General features: G+C 44.6%; 1 protein-coding gene across 1 annotated transcript in view; it reads left to right on the top strand.

The window, feature by feature from the left end:
* LOC119459149 (boophilin-H2) overlaps positions 1-5,458 on the top strand; it is a 47,092-nt gene extending 41,634 nt beyond the window's left edge. The window contains exons 3-4 of the mRNA XM_049671193.1: positions 1,554-1,607; positions 5,203-5,458. Coding sequence (XP_049527150.1) covers positions 1,554-1,607; positions 5,203-5,393 — 245 coding nt within the window. The 3' untranslated portion in view covers positions 5,394-5,458. The remainder of the gene's footprint in view (positions 1-1,553; positions 1,608-5,202) is intronic.
* The last annotated feature ends 12,396 nt before the right edge of the window (positions 5,459-17,854 follow it).

The raw sequence follows: 17,854 nt of genomic DNA, 5'->3' as shown, positions 1-17,854 counted from the left end.
CCGCTGTTACAGACACCGGCTTTTTCACTCACTGGGCCATTTGATGCTGTCGCAAAAAAAGTGAACAATTGAACCAGTATATTGACTGTGTAGTTCCAATATTAAGCAAACTTCTCAAGGTAGATATGCTTATTACCAGCACGTCTGCCTGTGTAATGTCACTTCATTTCTTGGTTAGGCTGTAAACGACTCAGTTTCATCTTTGGATTGATATATAACCAAATCATTATTCGTAATAGTACAAGGATAAACCGGTATTTTTTTATAATCATACAACGAAAACACCATTAGCAGTGGCCCTACCTTTACAATATTGTAGTAGCAACTGTGCTTGCACTTCTATTCTATTCTATAAAGAAAAACGTATTTGATATTTCCTGGCATGGAACACATGGGTACACGTACGAAACGCTTGGGAGATTTTCGAGAATCATTTTTATTCGTGACGCTTAATCTCCTTAACAATTAGGTAATTTCTTGTTCATGTTCATGGTTACAATGTTCTCTGATGTGATATCTCTGTTCATCTAACTGTAAAACTAAAGTAAATATGACCTTGATTTAAATGCTTTATAGTTTCGCTGATAATATAAACATCTGAATTAGAGACAATATATAATTCGGGTAACTTTACTGCCTTTTTTGTCTTATTCTCTCACACTATTTTGTGCAGTTGCTTTTAGTAGAGCAATTTCTTTGGCCGCCATATTAGGATGGGCCATTCAAGACATAACGCAGCATTTCTATCGCTAGGTGCTTTGCCCGCCTTGCTGAATTCTGAAGCAGTCTACCACGGTTTCAATTCGCAGCCGAGCACCATTTCATCGGTTTGTCCTGAACACATGCTAAAACAGTATTTACGAGAAAATGACTGTTCAAGTTCACTGCGACATTTGCGCCCATTATTTCAATTTATCCTTTCAGGTATTCCCAACATGTTGCTGATCTTAAATTCCTAACCGGTGTTTTGAATTGGCTGGCTCCAGTCCGAGAATGCAGTGTGGGTTGGAGTGTGGTGGACTACCTATTATTTATATTCGATTGACATGTAAATACTCACGTTATAATTGCTATAATATTATAATTAATATTTTTGTTATTATATCTGACGTTTTTGTTTATCAATTATTGTTCGCTGTTCACTTAGGAAAATCGGGCCGCAAAGAGGTCTAGCAGCGATAAACAACATACCAAGATTTTTACGGACTTTAGAACAGTATAACGCCATGAAACTAGCAAATGGAAGTCCGCCCGCCACGGTGGCATAGTAGCTTCACAGGGCGTGAGGTGAAATCCTGAGCGCGGCAACCGCATTTCGACGGGGGTGAAATGCGAGAACGCCCGTATACTGTGCATGGGGTGCCTGTTAAGGAATCCCTAACCCTCCAAAATTTATCCAGCGTCCTCCGCTACGATTTTCCTCATATTCAAATAGTAGTTTTGGAGGGTAAAACCACAGAATTTCTTCTTTAATGGAAGTCCAACACAAGCTTTTCAATTTCGTGGCCTTTAGCAGGTGTCTCAAAGGCTGCGTTTTTTGCTCTTTTCCTCAGCTTCCCCCACAGCAGATGCACCTGTCGAGGGAGTTACACGAGAAATAGAGATGGGTAAGTTCGCACGTCGATTTATAATACTTGCTGCGCACGATATTCGCTGCTTTACCTGGGCCTTTTCTGAATGTAACACGATTAATTGATAACATCAAGTTATTAAGTGCTGTAACGAGACTAGAAAATTTGCATGTATAATTTGCTATGAGCCTGTTTAAGACATAGGGAATTAGTGATCCCTGGGAGAGGAGCCTTGGTTGGGCAGTGAACGTAAATGTTCTGTTTATTCAAACTAATCATAGGTGGCAACACGCGACGTTCTTATTCTCTAAAGAGTGCTTGATCTCCTACTTTTGTACTTTTTTAAAGAAATTCGCGATACAAGCTGCTCTGTCATCTGCTACAATATTTCAGGCCTAATGCTTAAGTAGTCTGTGTTTTTGTGCTTCCCCGTAGTGGGGCTTAAAACTAATTAGTGGTTATGGGAGTTGGCAGATAATGGAATTTTATGTGATCATACCTAAGACGCAGACTGTTAAATTCGGAAACGTTCATTTGATTCGTTCATGATTCTTCAAGGAAGAAAACAATTTCTTGTTCCGGCAGGAACTATGCGCATCCACTTTCGTTAGTAATAAACCTTACACATAAAAGGACACTGGATTCTCAGCCAAGCTGAGAATCCATGCACATAAAACAACGTTCAATAATACGCTCAAGTGAACCCTTGGCCGGAAAATTCCAGGTGTCCTCCTAGAGCTTTTGAAGAAAAATAATACATAAACTTTTTGCTCGAAAGCTCTTCAAACTTTCGTGTGATTCTGTGTTGAATGAGAACGCCACTTGGTCACGATGTCGCTGATAGAATTTCAAAGAACCACGCAAAACTCGTGTCATAGGTGAAACAGAAATCTCGGGACAATATTAGCTAGTGCGATTTAACTCTCTCCTTTTTCCAGTTCCACCTTTATTTGTGTCTCAGTGTAGTTTGCCTGTTTTACCTCACTACCTTTCCTTCTGTATCCCTTCACTACACTGTTGGTCTGTACAGAAGCTTCAGCTAAAAATGCTCAATAACGATGTTGCTAGTAGATAGTCAAAACAAGTATCTGGCCTTGCAAAATCATTTTGGTATTGACTGCCTACTGGTCGCGTAAGCAGATCTACCGCTACCAACAAATATCAAAATAATTATAAGGAGCAGAGATAGAATACTACCACTCCACTAAGATCACACGTATCGAATAATGACATCTGCTCCACCAAAGTATTGGCGTCCCTAGTTTGCATTCGCAGAAAATGTCGGTGTCTTCAGGAAACGTCTGGCGAAGGCGAAACACTTCTCCTGAAAATCCAGTGTCCTCGTGTTCGTCGAGCAGAGCCTTGCGCTTTTCCGCAAATTGTGGGTATTCTAACTAGCATTGCTTCACATCACCTGTCGTCCATGACTGGCGGATTTATTCAAGCAGAAGCCTACTTACTACAGAGTATTCGCACGCGTTCATCGCGAACACTTGTTTGTCGACTCAAGCTACGACTGCCACCCTCGTCATCGTGTTCCTTCTGCCACGCTTGCAATATTCAAATGGAGAGGAAGTGTGCTTATTCTCACTGTAATAAGATCGCCCTCAAACAATGTTGAAAATAATCTTGTTTAGAGGGAGTAGGCTTAACCGTTTGAAGTCTTCACAAATGCAATTTTCAATATCCCAAGCACATGACTTGATATCACATAACACGTCGGAGAGGTGATCAAACAGCCTCAAGCCTTGGAACAGATACGGAGTGAATTGTAAGGGGGTAATAAAGTAGTCACTTTTTTAGATGTTTAGCACATGCAATTGTGCAGGGTATTTCAGCGAACACTTTAAAAATGTTTTAAAATTGCCTGCGACAGATAGCACAATTCTTATCCGAGAGCTGGTCTACTAGTAGAGGAGGACATTACTTGCACAAGCAATCGAAATACATAATCGACTTATTCACAAAAATTCACGAATTAGGTTTTTAATAATTATGATATGTATATTCAAAAAAGCACCAGGTCTTCTCCTGTCGAGAAAATGGTGGTAGGCGAAGCCTGTGGCAAGACATCACTGTCACAGGAGCGACAGTGATGTGCCTTCATGTGCCCTAAACTCGGGGTCGGCGGCTCTTCTCTGACGTTTGGCCTCAACATCGCACTCCCGGTACTCGGGGTCCGAGGCTCTTGGCTGACGTTTCGCCTGGGTTTTGGAAGCCCTCACGCTATAATCGTCACGTCAACGACACTCCCTTTCCCAAGCGAGTTCGCACCGCCGTTGCTCAAACGCAGCCTGCTCCTCGGCGGAACACACCATGCTTGGCATTCCCATCCGGGCACCAAAACCGATCTGAGGCGAGGGAAGCGCAGCGGAGCGCGCGCCAACCCCCTTTCCTTTCCCTCCCCGCGATACACCAAACGACCGTGATTGGTCGAGCGCGCCACGTTACCCGGCGCCGGCGCAGCTTTCCCCGCACCTGCGCTACTCTGGCACCGAGCTCAAATATGTGGCCCTGGTATGACCCACACGTGGTTTTTTCTTTCCTTCTCTCTTTCTTCCTTCCTTCTGTTCTTTATTTGCTTCTTTCATTCTTTCTTTTTTGTCTCTTGCTCACCCGCGTATCCAATGTGGGTATGCGTCACACGTGATTATCCTTAATCGTGGCGTAACTGACGAGATTATGATATTATAATTGCATGAGGTGTTAGTCATACATTCATACTCTTCTATGTCCATTTAAGTATGTACCAAGTGAACGAGAAGCGAGTTTTCGACATGTTTTCGATAGGGTTTTAGTGTAACACCGCCACCACTACCGCCGACACTTGTGAGGTAATACAATCTTCGCTTGAATAAACAAATTCTAGCGGGTGAGACTGCAAGCCATATCCACATGAAAAGCATTGTGTGGATGACACCATTTACGAGATTATCGCGGTCAAACTTGGGGTAAAAATGCGCTGTCGTTCCACTTAATTTCTCCACAAAACGTCATTTTATGCATTGAAACACAAAAGTTACTCGGCCATCAACGCATTTCTCCGCAAAGTTCGCAAAATAATATCTTCAAACTGATTTCATCCTGAGAATTCGTTTGAAGTGGATCCGCATTGCTACTCCCCATCTAGAACTTGCAATTTACAATGTGCGCGATAACGTCATTAGTTAAAAACTAAATTAGTGTATTTATATTAGTTGTGGATTATTCAGTTAAATTTTGTGTACAAGTCATGTCCACCTCCTAAAGTAGACCAGCTCAGGGACTAATTGTGCTCTCTGCCACGGGCAGTTTTCTAAACATTTTGAAAGTTTTCGTTCAAAGACATGGTATAGCTTCTGAAGGTAAGGTATGCAAGAAGTAGCGGGCACAATGTTACTACTAATGAAGATTCACTGCCGTGTTAATTGTTTTATTAAACTTACAACACATTTGGAAGGCGATTGATATTAACTCTAACGATGTCTCTTTATCTTCAGTTAAACGAGGTATTTGGAGGCGTGACAGGTGATTTTTAGTACCGTGAGTACGTTTAGGATGGCAGATATCCATCATGACCATCTTTACCGTGTGACGCTATGACCAAACGGTAACACCCGGCAGTTATTCATTCGTCGAATTTTCTATGCAGGGCATATTGAGAGCATGTGCCGCCTTCCGCCCCACCGTGGCCCTTGCATGGGCAATCTGCAGCGATTCTACTTTGACCACGAGAAACAAAAGTGCCGCCCCTTTGTCTTCGGAGGCTGTCAGAGCAATGGAAACAACTTTGAAACATACGTCAATTGCATGAGTGTTTGCAAGGGAAGCCTGTCGCCGTAGACAGAGCCACAACTGGTGAATGCATGTACGTGCGCTGATTTCTTGCAATAAAATTATTTTCGTAAAAAGTATTTGCTTCGTTTATAAACGTCAGTTGCAAAGACAACCGCTCAGGCAACACGGGGCAGCAAAAGCGAAACGAGCTGAGAAAATAAATATTGAGTGCCCGTAGTCCAAAATTCTTACATAAGGAGCAGCACAACCAGCACTCAGCAATACGTTGCGTGGCAGATGTATTGTCTTTTAGCTCTTAGAGCTCACATTGTTTCTGCTGCAAACCATAACAACCCAACTGTTGCACGCCACACGTCACTATGTTGAGCAGTGTCGTGGCTATGCTGGTGTCCGCGCTTTTATGCTCCGATCGTATTCTTTTAGCTTTGGCTGGCCTACGATTCCAAAACCAAGGTACCCATGTGTTATCGATATTAAGAAAGCAATGCTGTTGCAACACTAAAATTGTGAGGTTTAATCACCCCAAATTGCTTTCGCCAGTAGCTACGATCACTTCAGCGGACATGCTCGCACTTCTGAGCTTGGTCATATCAGCTGAGCTACGTTGTTAAAACATTTCTCGAGCGGCTCCGCGTGGTGAACATTTGTATTGCATGTCGCAGTTGGAAAGGGTGCCTAACGCTGGGCACAAAGGATAAGATCATTGCTATGACTATAATACAATGACTAGAATTGCTTGACTAGAATGTCCTTAATACAGGTAATTGGGGGTCGCAGGGAGAGAGAGGCCTTCGTCCTGCAGTGGACATAAAGATAGGCTGATGATGATGACTAGAATGCCCATTATACACGTGCGCCAGAAAACTCGCGGTGTTAGAACGAAAGCGCGTTCAGGGAAGAAACAGTGGGAAAGCAAGGAAGGCAGCAGTGCGCCGTCTTGTGACGACAACCTGGATGCCACGATTGAATGCCTTCACCTCTTCTTTGCGCAATGAGCCCCTTAAGAAAGGGTGACGGCTTTGCTTTGCAGGAGCCCAACTTTGTTGTGAAGTACAGAAAGCGATGCGAAAATGCCTGGGATGATGGCCTCGATCGGACTGTTCCTTTTCACTCAAGAAAAACTGCTAGGTGGGCGATCCGGCACGTCTTCATGGCAATCGCTGCGCAAAAGGAACGGGGCCATAAGCAAACAACAATAAGGGCGCAACGCTCTCAAGTTAGAGGAAAGCTTATTTCGGAGTAGGTGCAAGCGTTTAAAGTGGAAGTCACATCACCAGAAAATAAAAGGAAATATACAAATACTTCTGAAATCTCGCATGGTCATCAGCAGAACATAGAGCGAATAATTTATCGGAAATAACGAGACACTTAGGAAGGGCTTAAAGATGAAATATGTTTTTCGGTCATCGTATAAGCTAACACACAAATTGGCACCCGAGTGGTAAATTAGGAAGCCCTCCATTTTCGCGAGTTCCTAGACTGCCCTTCTAAATATAATGTTTCTTTTTTTTCTTTTCAAAAACCAGCTGTACACTCACATGACAGGCATTTCGCACCTAGCATAAAATACGTATTATTTTCAACAAACACAACATGCTGTTTTATTCATGCATTGATGCTTATTTAGTTCTTCCAAATGTATTACTTCAGACAGGGCAATTGAATACAATAAGAAACACGTTTTACATATTCCACAGAGTTATTTAAGTGCTTTATGCCACAACCACCTTTTGTCGACCCCTGAGAAACCTTTATACCAAGGTCAGAACGAATGCGGACTGACTTATTGGGAGAGGAAAATATCACTTGTAGGCCATATTTCCACGTGTGATCCAAGTTATTACCGCCCACTTCGTCGCCGCCTTTTATCGCATTTTTGTAACTTTGCAATGCACTAGCGATGACAGGTCATTCATGCGTCCTGTTTTAGATAGATTTATTCGCGTGCTCAGAGATTATGGTAGCAGTTATGAATAAAGAACAAACAAATTCGACCGGACGCCCGACATCCGCGCATGATACTTCCACCGCCGCCGAGTTTGATTCATTTCAGTTTACTGCTGGACTGCACTCGCGTTCTACCTGCCTGCTCACCGCCACCACTAAGTAATATAGCTTGCAACATTTTCTAACCTTTATGATAACTTATGCACATATGGGATAACAACCATATTGTCTTTGGATGTCGCCCTCGCCTTCAGTTTTTCATTTTGCGACAAGCCGTTCAGGTACAGTCCCGCTCTGGTGTAGTGGATTAGGTGCAGCGATGCTAAACCTAAGGGCGCGAGGTGACATAACAGCCGCAGTGGCCGCATGCGGGCGAAATGCAAAAAACACCCCTGCATGAGGTGCAGAAACCCGGATGGTAAAACATATTCTCGAGTCGCCATTACGGCGTGCCTCATAATCATATCGTGGGCTTGGCATGTAAAAGTGAAGTATTTAATTTTTCTTAGCACACAGGAGCAATAACACACAACTTGTACCGCGATGTTTTCAGTTTGAACATTTATGGAAAACCACAATACTAGTAGGCAACGAATTACATGTAATTCATTCCTTGTAATCAATAACATTTTTGCAAACTTTGCAACATGGTATTTAAAATCATATTTTTTCACTAGGCAAGGGTCGCTGTATGCAATTACATATTAATTTACAATTATTGTGACCTGGATGCAAGAACCTCTGTATTTGGCATAGATGTTATCCTGAAATTATAGCCGTATTGAAAAAGTGCTGTTGTGAACCACGCGGCAGCTTTTGCATTAAGCATATGTATTTGCAGTCAACATCTATAGCTATACGTTGGGCAATAGCAAGATGTCATATCACGCAGACCAACACGTGAAATTATTTAAAGCCAGTGGTTTTAGGCTACTTGGAACAATGTAGTTCAAGACATATTAGCTATGTGTAAACACATGAAATCGACAAGAAATGTTTGCAAGAAAACGCTCCCTTTGATAACATTTTGTTTCACATTTTCATGCAATATACGCACGAAGCGGCAATATAAGAAATACTAGAACGGTTAAACAATAAAGCAAATATAGATTTCGGAGTTTGCAATAATGCTATCAGCCATGCAAGCCCATACACAATCACCACTGAAAATGCAGCTCTATCAAAAGCACTCGCTTTTCTCATAGCCCAACTGATGCTACCTTGTCAGTCTTCAACAATCGCATGCATCTTGCGAGCCTCTGAAATTGTAATTGTCATGTGATCAATTCGATCATATCTCTCCAAATCCGCCGAAGTCGTAGAGACAAGCACAATTTCTGCAATGGGGTTTTTCAGACAGGGTGTTTCTAAGAAGACTTTCGGTAATCTTGAGGTGTGCCAACTGGAATTTGAGGGTATGCATACATATACTTAGACGAGTCCAGTGAAGTTTGTGCATATCCTTAAGCCGTGTTTGGTTACAAACTATCGTTATCACATTATTCCGGCTATCGCGTGTATCATTCAGACAATATATAACCCGTTGGGAAATGCCTGTACGGGGGTGCATTTGTGTCTACTGAATTTTCGCTGCAGCGTGAGTTGTTAGCATTCAATATAGACTAGGTTGACACCACTCGGCGTAAATAAAAGGCTAGAATAGAGTAACTTGCAAGAGGTTATTATAACGAATATTAAAAGCAACTTGCGTGGTTAATAGCAATCTGCGTGCCTGGCATGTACATTAAAGACGAACATCGCTGCAATTGGCAAGTTGTGGTGTCTTGCCCTAATTGCACGACTTGAAAACCTTTGCGATTGCCGGATGGTTTGTATTTGTACTAAAGTTGAGCAGTAGTGCAGTTTAAGAAGTTTCGAAGCACGTTTAGGTATGAATAGCAGGCGCGTAGCCAGGGGGGGGGGGGCTGATGGGGCTTCAGCCCCTCCCCGAAATTTTTTCGCGCTGGCATGCACCGCCGACCAAAACTACCACCGACGCCGGCAATCATGCTGGATTTTGTCTACAATGTCCTTTTCACGCTCGCAAAGACATTTCGGCACGAACATTGCGAACTCGGGCTGGATTTCGTGACAACGCCCTTTCACCTGGAGTCACGTAACGCAAGGAGCCCCATCCGAGCACAAACTTTCAACGACTTTTCGATAGCGAGCGGGCGCGTTGCGGCATCTCGCAGCGGCCGCGGAATAAACAGAGCGCATGGATTTCAATTAAGTAAACTATATGGGTATAAAGTTCTCATAAACTTTTGACGGGAAAGGTGCGCTGACATTTCCAAAGGCATGCTTTAAAAGAGTTTCAATTCTAGAACTTTATGGGGTTAATGTTCTTATAAACTTGGGCCAACATGCGCCCACTGGAACGCTCGTGTCCAAGCCGTTCCATAAATGGAAGTGCGCGCTCGCAATCTCCCACACACACGAAAATACGAAATATCACCGTGACTGTCAGCTAGAAGCTGATAATTTTCTCCAAACATTTTCAGGAAGCGTGCCCAATGTGATTGATCAGCTGGACCAGGGCAGGCAAAGTAAAATATGAGAAAACAGAAGAAAGTGAATAGCCTATTATAGAGGATTTTTTTTATTGCGATAGCAATTATATGGACACTTCAACCGGATTTCTGCCGTCGGCGTCGCCGTCGTCGTCGCCGTCGCCGTCGCCGTGAGGTTCCGTATAGATTCCAAGGGCGATAAAATCGTCGCCGCGCGCCGTATGCGCCAGCGAAAGAGCGCGGGGGACGCGCGCTATCACGGAGGGCGAACTCCCCCGCGCGCTATCACGGAGAGCGAACGCACGATGGAAAGCAAACGCAACCGTCGCCCGAAAGGCTGTGGGGGTATTGGAGGGAGGGAGGCGGGGCGGCGCTGTGCTCCGGCATCAAAGGCGTATCTTGCCACTCAATCTCCCACGCGAAAGCAAGAAACGGGAAGAGGGGGGGGGAGGGGGGAGGGGGGCGGGGGGCAGCTTCTCCTCTGCCAACAACTTCTCCTTTGCCTGGCGGTGCCGGTCGCCCGCACCGTCTCTTATCTCCACACGGCTCTGACCTCTGTATGCTCTGTGCATTCGCCGCTCAGTTTCCGTTGAAGCGATAGACCGCGCGAACCTGCGCTTGCTGCCAGCGTTTTGACAGTCGTTGGCTGCGGTCATTCAGTGTGATCTATTCATGTTTGCTTATGCGCGCTGACACCACGATTGTTAATTCAGTTTGTAAGCCAATGTGTATAAGTTTATGCAGCCGATAAAACTACTATCCCTACTCCGAATTGCCCTCTACTAATTTGCTATCGCAATCGATGCTTCGCCTTTCGGGCGAAACTGCGACATTTTTTTTTGCGGGCGACAAGGTCTGACTCTCCGTGGCCATAGGGACAGGGGCCCTATGGATTTAAGCAATGCTCCTGCTGGAAATACAGGCATTTTCAGAGTGCTTCGTCGCATGCGAGCTGATTGTGGAGATACATATCTGAAGAACCATTTGGAAAGTTGCCCCAGTATTACCTCGTATTTGAGCCCAGACGCACAAAACCAAATTATGGAAATTTGTGGTAACATTATCAAAGAAAGATTAGATTCAAAAGCAGGCTGCTTCTCCATACTTCCTGACAAAACGATAGACATCGCTGGAATCGAACAGCCTCCTGTTTCTGCAAGGTACCTAAGCAAGTATGCCAACGACATCAAGGGAGTGTTTTAGGTTTTAGCACCGGAATAGATGCCCATCTCTCACTGCGACAGCAGGTTCTATGTAAATGTGTAAATACTGCTGCAGCTTCTAGTCACACTTCCAGTGACCACTGCCAGCGCAGAGAGAATATTTTGTTAACAAGAGTTTACTAAAAAACTACTTACGCTCTACAATGTCTGTGGAACGCATGGTTAGGCTGGCGCTTCTAAACACCCACAGAGAAGTCGGCATCAGCGTGTCCGAAGTCATTGACCGCTTCGCTCAACTTTCCCGCCGAAAGAAGTTTGTCCTTTAGATAGCGAAGCAGCAAAAATCAATGCAAGTAAAAAGCACTGGGTAATTCAGGTCCATAACTTCTTAATTATGAAAACGTATGACCGTTCATTAGCTTTTAAAACCACAGAAATTTTCGCCGTTTATTCTAGCAGTTGGCATCATGATCACAATTATCACGCGAATACAAAAATTACGAGGATACCAATAACCAATTTTGACCGACCTTGCTCATTGAAAGCCCGGCCCACGCGGCGTTCGCCAAAAACACACTCGGATATTGGGTAGTTCAACTTACCGCATCATCTGTGACCTTCGTTTGTTCTTTTCTTTCCTTTTCAGCTACCTGCTTTTATTTCTTTTTTGAAACGAAGGAATACCCTCCTTTAATTTTTGGTGCAGAATAATTGTTGGCACCTTGCAGGCAGTTAAATTACACATTTTCGTACTGATTTATGCATTATTCTTCTATTATTCTACCCACATGGCACTGTCGCGACCGCTGCATGGCCCAAGTACATATCACGATTTCTGCGATCATAGTTATGTTCTTGCCTAGATCATTTGTCTTTCTGTGCGCAACGTTTACTATCTGTGACTGAGCAACATGTTTATTTGTCTTATTTGACGCATTATATACACTGACGTTTGCTTAAATACGTAGATTTATTGGAGACTCATACGTATTCTTATATATCTTATTGCGAGATTTTGTGTATACAAGCAGTGAACTTTGTTTCCAGCGACTCTTTTTTTGCCCTTTAGCGAGTTGTATCTTCGCATTTGTATATTCCATTCTATCTTCGCATTTCTAATATATATTTTGCAGAACTCCCACTTTTTATTTGTACTCACTGCTGCGAGTATTATTTCGGTGTAATTACAATACACGACGAATTACAGCTGCTCCTGCGCAATCGATTGCAACGAGGGATAGCATCATTGAGGTTTCTTCCTGGCCGTTGCATATGTAGAAAAATGCAAACAAGGTTCTTGAATGACAAAGATTCATCAAAATATTTTCCTCAACTTATTCATTTCATGGCCTTTACGTTTTTCATATAAGCTGCATGCACTGATTTGCTGGTTTCGAACTGATATTGGCCCTTTTCGCGGCGATCCCGTGGGACCTGCCATATTTGATCACGTGGTGACGCGTCCATTGCTTGCCTCAACTGCCTCCGTTGCCTCCTTGTTTACAATGGAAGTGTATGACGCCGGCGCGGCATAGAAAACCTCTGTTTTCGGAGATATCGTAGACGGTGACTAGGTGGACGACACGAAGCTTTGATCACCTGCAGCTTCAGATAACATGCAAAAGCGCTTTCGGAGCTGATTAAGCTATGTCCAAACGGCGCAAGCAGTGTATATGGTGCTTCTTCTAAAAGCGGGGCTAAATATGCCTTCCACGCTTTGCGATAAGGAATTCAGTCAGGATTAGTGTGTTTTGCTCTTTGTTCTTTATTAGGCAAATATTTTGAAGCAGTGGCCTGTCAGTTTCTGACTCAGTGAAGTTCCTCGGTGCGGCCACTATCTGATTAGTAAAGCGAAGCTTTGTACCTCTACCAGCCAAGGGTTCTGTCGTGTCTGTCGTTGTAAGCAAAAAACGATCCCGACGAACCACTAACAATTGCAGGTATATCAGTATAGCTTACTTGAATTCAGGCATTCAGCGTACAACTAAACACTCGTTTTCGCATGAAAAACCACAAAAACAAGCTTCAAAGTGATGAGCCAACATGATGGATGATAAGGGCTGCGGGCAAACAACGGAAACAGACTCGGCGCGGTCCGTAAGATTAGATTGCAGCTGTTGCAAAGCTTATGCAGCTGCTTGAAAGAGGGTTGACGTCATTCGAAACCCTTCCATTTCGTCTTGGAAGAGTTAGCACTCGTGTGCTTCACCTATGCAAAACAACCAACCACCATTCGCGGAACGGGCATTGATTTAACCTTGGCAAAGAATGTAACTACAGTGAAAACTAAAAATTTGAGTGTATATCACACCGATCATAAAGCAGTAGTGAACATTGTTGTGAAGTAAATAATAATGAAGGCCGTGGTTAAAGTTACGTTGTAGTGTGTGAAATATCAAGTGCGCCGCAGTCACCGTGGTTGGAAAGGTGGTTGACCACCTACAGGGTGGATTGGCGGGCAATTTTTTTTCTGCCTAATCGCTCGCGTTTGTGCTCAGTTCTGAATCCGATAGATTTGTTCTTGCTGCGCACAAGGCTTGAAACGTAGCTGTTTTGTACATTTTAATACATTGTAGCAAATATATATTACAGCCAGTAACTTGCTTACTCTTGTGGACCGTCACGAAACATTCAGCTTCGACCATTGGTCCGCCATAGGTGTAGTCCGTCATTTATTGTGTGTATACAGTGCGCATATATTCAAGTGTGCGTGCATTCACTTATTCTTGATACGTCGGCGATAGAGTGGGCGTAAGTTTTCCTGCATTTGGACAGATGTATATAGATAACGTGTGCGAAACTTACTATTACAGGAAGCGGTGCTACTCCCTTTGTTATTGTTTAACGAGTGGTACTCACTCTTGCCGACGTTCTGGGGATGAAGGTTAGTGATACAAGGTTCTTTGAAGGTTAGCGATACAAGGCTGGCGGATGATCGAATTTCTGTATCCTCGCGGAAAGCCGTAAATCTCGAAGTTACCGTAACACGTTCGGACATTTGCAGCAGCGGTCCGCGAACTTCGCCACACAGATTCATTCTATTCCTTAATATGCCAGTGAATATTTTTGCAGCCAATTACTGCACACGTCTTCAATCCACATTATTCAATCTAGCATGATTGGAGCACAGTGTGTTAGTGAAAACTCAGTTGCATTTCCGACAGCTGATCGCACAAAAGCAAGGTAGAAGCGGTAATGGTTTCGTATTCGTGCGTGGTCGCTGAGGAGAGTTATGGCGCGCCGCCGTGAGTGCCATCTCGTTTCGCTAAAACAAACTGCTCCGCGAAAAGGGGCAGTATTTCTAAAGTTCATGTGATGTTTTCTTTACTTATTAATTAGACAAAAAAAACACGGAAGCATTGATATCAGTTATTTCTGCCGCAATTTTTGGGGCATACGAATATATTCTTTTATGAAAACATACATATTTTATTGGACAGTGCATAACGTTGAATATTTCGTTTGCAGCATCTAATATACAATGAAATTGGCAATGTAGTTATTGTTCATGCATTTGATCCCACGACAAATTCTATAAGGAGGAGGCCGCGCTGCAACCTGAGCCCCCCCGAACAAAATTTCTGGCTACGCCACTGATGAATAGCTCTACAAAGCTTAGATATTTAAGAGGATATACGTAAGCGTGCTTCTCAAAGGGGGGATGGTACCTGGTCATATGACTCTCGCGTTTATGGCGAATATTTCAGCTTCCACTCGCTACAAACTATTCAAAATTTGCACAGCTATTTAAATATGTTTGTGCTTCTTCCATATTAACACGCATGCGAAGAAGTTAAATATTATGGAATTTGTAAAAAATATATTTGAAACGATATTGTTACTTTCGGGAAGGAAGATTTAAGGAATAAAGATTCCTTCTAGAGCAACGAAAGCGCTCTCACGTCTTCTTTACAACGTTTTTTTTTTACTGAGCCAAGAAAGAAAAATTTCATAATTGTATTCCTGAAATACATTTTTTTAGATTTTACATTCTAACTAGTTTCTGATGGAGAAAGTTGTGAATAAAAAAGTTTTCATTCGAAAATTTTGTTTTCAGTCAGTCTCTGGAATGACCACTGAGGAATTGTCGATTGAAATTTCAAGGAAGTGTGTTTATTCGTTGCAGAGAAAATGTTCCTTATATAGGTCAAAACAGGGTTTTCAGAAATCTTGATTTAAGTTTTTACTATTACACCATCATCTGGAGTGTAGTATGCAGCCTCATCAGCATCAGATTTCTTTCAGAAGCCTTTCCTGGCACTTGCCTTGGCCTCTCTTCTTTATTTGCTATCTGCAGAGACCCAGAACACAGCCTTGTCTAATCGAACAAGATCCATCCGATTGAGGGCAACTTCTCAAAACACTGCTACTCCGACCTCTTTAGCCCACACTGTTCACTTCTCCTTATTCAGCCCAATTCTCAAATATTCTAATAGTTGAAAATTGTCAATGTGAAAATTGTAGAGGAACATGAAATACTGTCGACACAGTTGCTCAATAGATGCTATATAGAAGCGTTTTTCCGAACGGGAAAGAAGTCCGCGAATACACGCGAAGTGCCTCGCATGGCCTGTCGCACGGCAATATTTGTGAAGTTTAATAATTATTTAAGACATATTTAATTAGGCGGAATGCAGAAAGGAATTTGAGTATTTCCAAGCGACGGCAAACAACATTTTGCCGTCGCTTTGTTTATATTTTAGAAGTTTGGCTCAAGTTACGTGAAACTGATCATATGTACTAAATCATCATACACATCATATTGCTACACGCGTGTGGTATTTGGTTGTTTGAACGAGGCGCGCGGGCGCCATGACTCGAGAAAAGAAGAGGAAGAACGAGCTGGGCTCGCGCTGTGAAACTAACCGGTCAGCGCTACAACCGCTGTTGTTAATACAACCTGTAAATAGTTGCTCGTCTTACTGAGTCGCCCGTCGCGTAACATTCTCGTGGAGGTGGCACGTTCCCCGTCCTCGCCACGGAGCTCCGAAGCGGCCGCACCATCGTCTTCTCAGCCATGGCGTTCGATGGAAACACCCCGTCGCCACCTACACCTGCGGCGCCAACCACAACGTACGTTACGGTTCCTAGTCTCCGTGATCCTGGGACATTCTCCGCCCAAAATGGCGTTGACGTCGACCACTGGCTCAGCATGTATGAGCGTGTTAGCCGAAGCCACCACTAGGACCTTACCATCATGCTTGCCAATGTGATCTTTTATCTGGACGGGACACCGCGTGTCTGGTTTTGCACCCATGAGGTTGAGCTATCCAGCTGGGACACTTTCAAAGTGAGGCTTCGCGACCGATTTGGTAACCCGTCAGGCCGCCAACAGGCTGCGCGAAAAGAGCTTGTTACCCGTGTCCAGTCGTCGACAGAATCGTATGTCTCCTACATACAAGAAGTGCTCGCGCTTTGCAGGAAAGTCCACGAACACATGACCGAGCTTGACAAGATGGGCCACATCCTAAAAGGCATCGATGACGACGCCTTCGATTTGCTCGTCTATAACGACGTTTCTACTGTCGACGCGATCGTCAAAGAATGCCGCCGCTTCGAGGTAGCCAAAAGCCGCCGCGTCGTCCCCCAGTTTTTCCCGGCTCCCAAACACCCCTGCCACGTCCTCTTGCTCCGCTCTTCCTGCCACACGACCATTTCAAGAGAACGTCACGCGTATCGTTCGCCGTGAGATTGAAGCGGTGAGTCCGGCCCCCCCCCCTTCATCCATGACCCCTCGACGGTACCTTTGACCCAGCGGCCCCTAGTATTTCCGTTATACAAGCAGTGGTGCGACAAGAAATAGGAAACCTTGGCATCCCTACCGCCTGATCTATCTCCCGACCTGATTCGGCACCCATTCCTCTGTCCAGAACCTTTAATGACCAGTATTACGCTCCCAGACCACACAATCCTGCTGAATGGTGAACACCTGACGACAAACCGATCTGCTTCCGCTGCCACCGATTTGGTCACGTATCCCGCTACTGCCGCACCACCTGGATTCCGCCGTACTGGAGCTCATTCCCAACTCCTCGCTCATACGCCGACGCTCGCCGTTACTCTCCTCGCCGTCCATACCCTACTTCTGATGCCCCTGTCAGCTGCTCCTCCGGGCGATCACCGTCGCCTCAACGCCGTCGCTCCCCGTCACCCCAACATCGCCGCTTTTCCTCACCAAGCCAGCGGACGCAAAACTAGGACATGCAGCTCTTGGAGGTAGTGCTGCATCACGCTCGTCCTGTCCAAATCCTCTGTTGACGCTTCTCACGAAGACGAACCTAATTGAAGTAGACGTAGATGGTGTCCCGTTGACGGCATTGATTGATACTGGAGCCCAAGTATCCATAATGAGCTCTAACCTATGTCGTCGCCTCAAAAAAGTTCCTACGCCTGCCGTCACTCGAGCCGTACGCGTCGCCAATGGCGCCACTGTTGCAATCTGTGGTATGTGCACTGCTCGCGTAGGAATTGCTGGCCGCCAAGTTCCAGTCTTGTTCACCGTGCTGACCAGTTGCCCTCATGACCTGATCTTCGAGCTCGACTTTCTGACGACACATTCTGCCCTCATCGACAGTTCCACCGGTACGCTGTGCCTCGAGCTTCCTATTCTTTCCGACGTTTGCCCCGAACAACCGCACACCCTATGCACTACAGCGTTTGTTCCGTTACCTCCAAAAGCCCTAACCTTCGTCGAATTGGCCTCAACGGCAACCGTGCCTGATGGCGACTATGTCGTCGCCCCTATTCGTGATGCCCTCCTGGCGCGCGACATCTCTGTGCCGCACTCCGTCGTTACCCTTGCTGCTAATCGGATGTGTCTCCCCGTTATCAATTTTGGCTTGACGAAGCAAGTGTTACCTGAAGGCATAGCGGTGGCCACGCT

Source organism: Dermacentor silvarum, chromosome 7, assembly GCF_013339745.2.
Source record: "Dermacentor silvarum isolate Dsil-2018 chromosome 7, BIME_Dsil_1.4, whole genome shotgun sequence".
Classification (NCBI taxonomy): domain Eukaryota; kingdom Metazoa; phylum Arthropoda; class Arachnida; order Ixodida; family Ixodidae; genus Dermacentor; species Dermacentor silvarum.
This window is presented reverse-complemented; position numbering and strand designations above follow the sequence as displayed.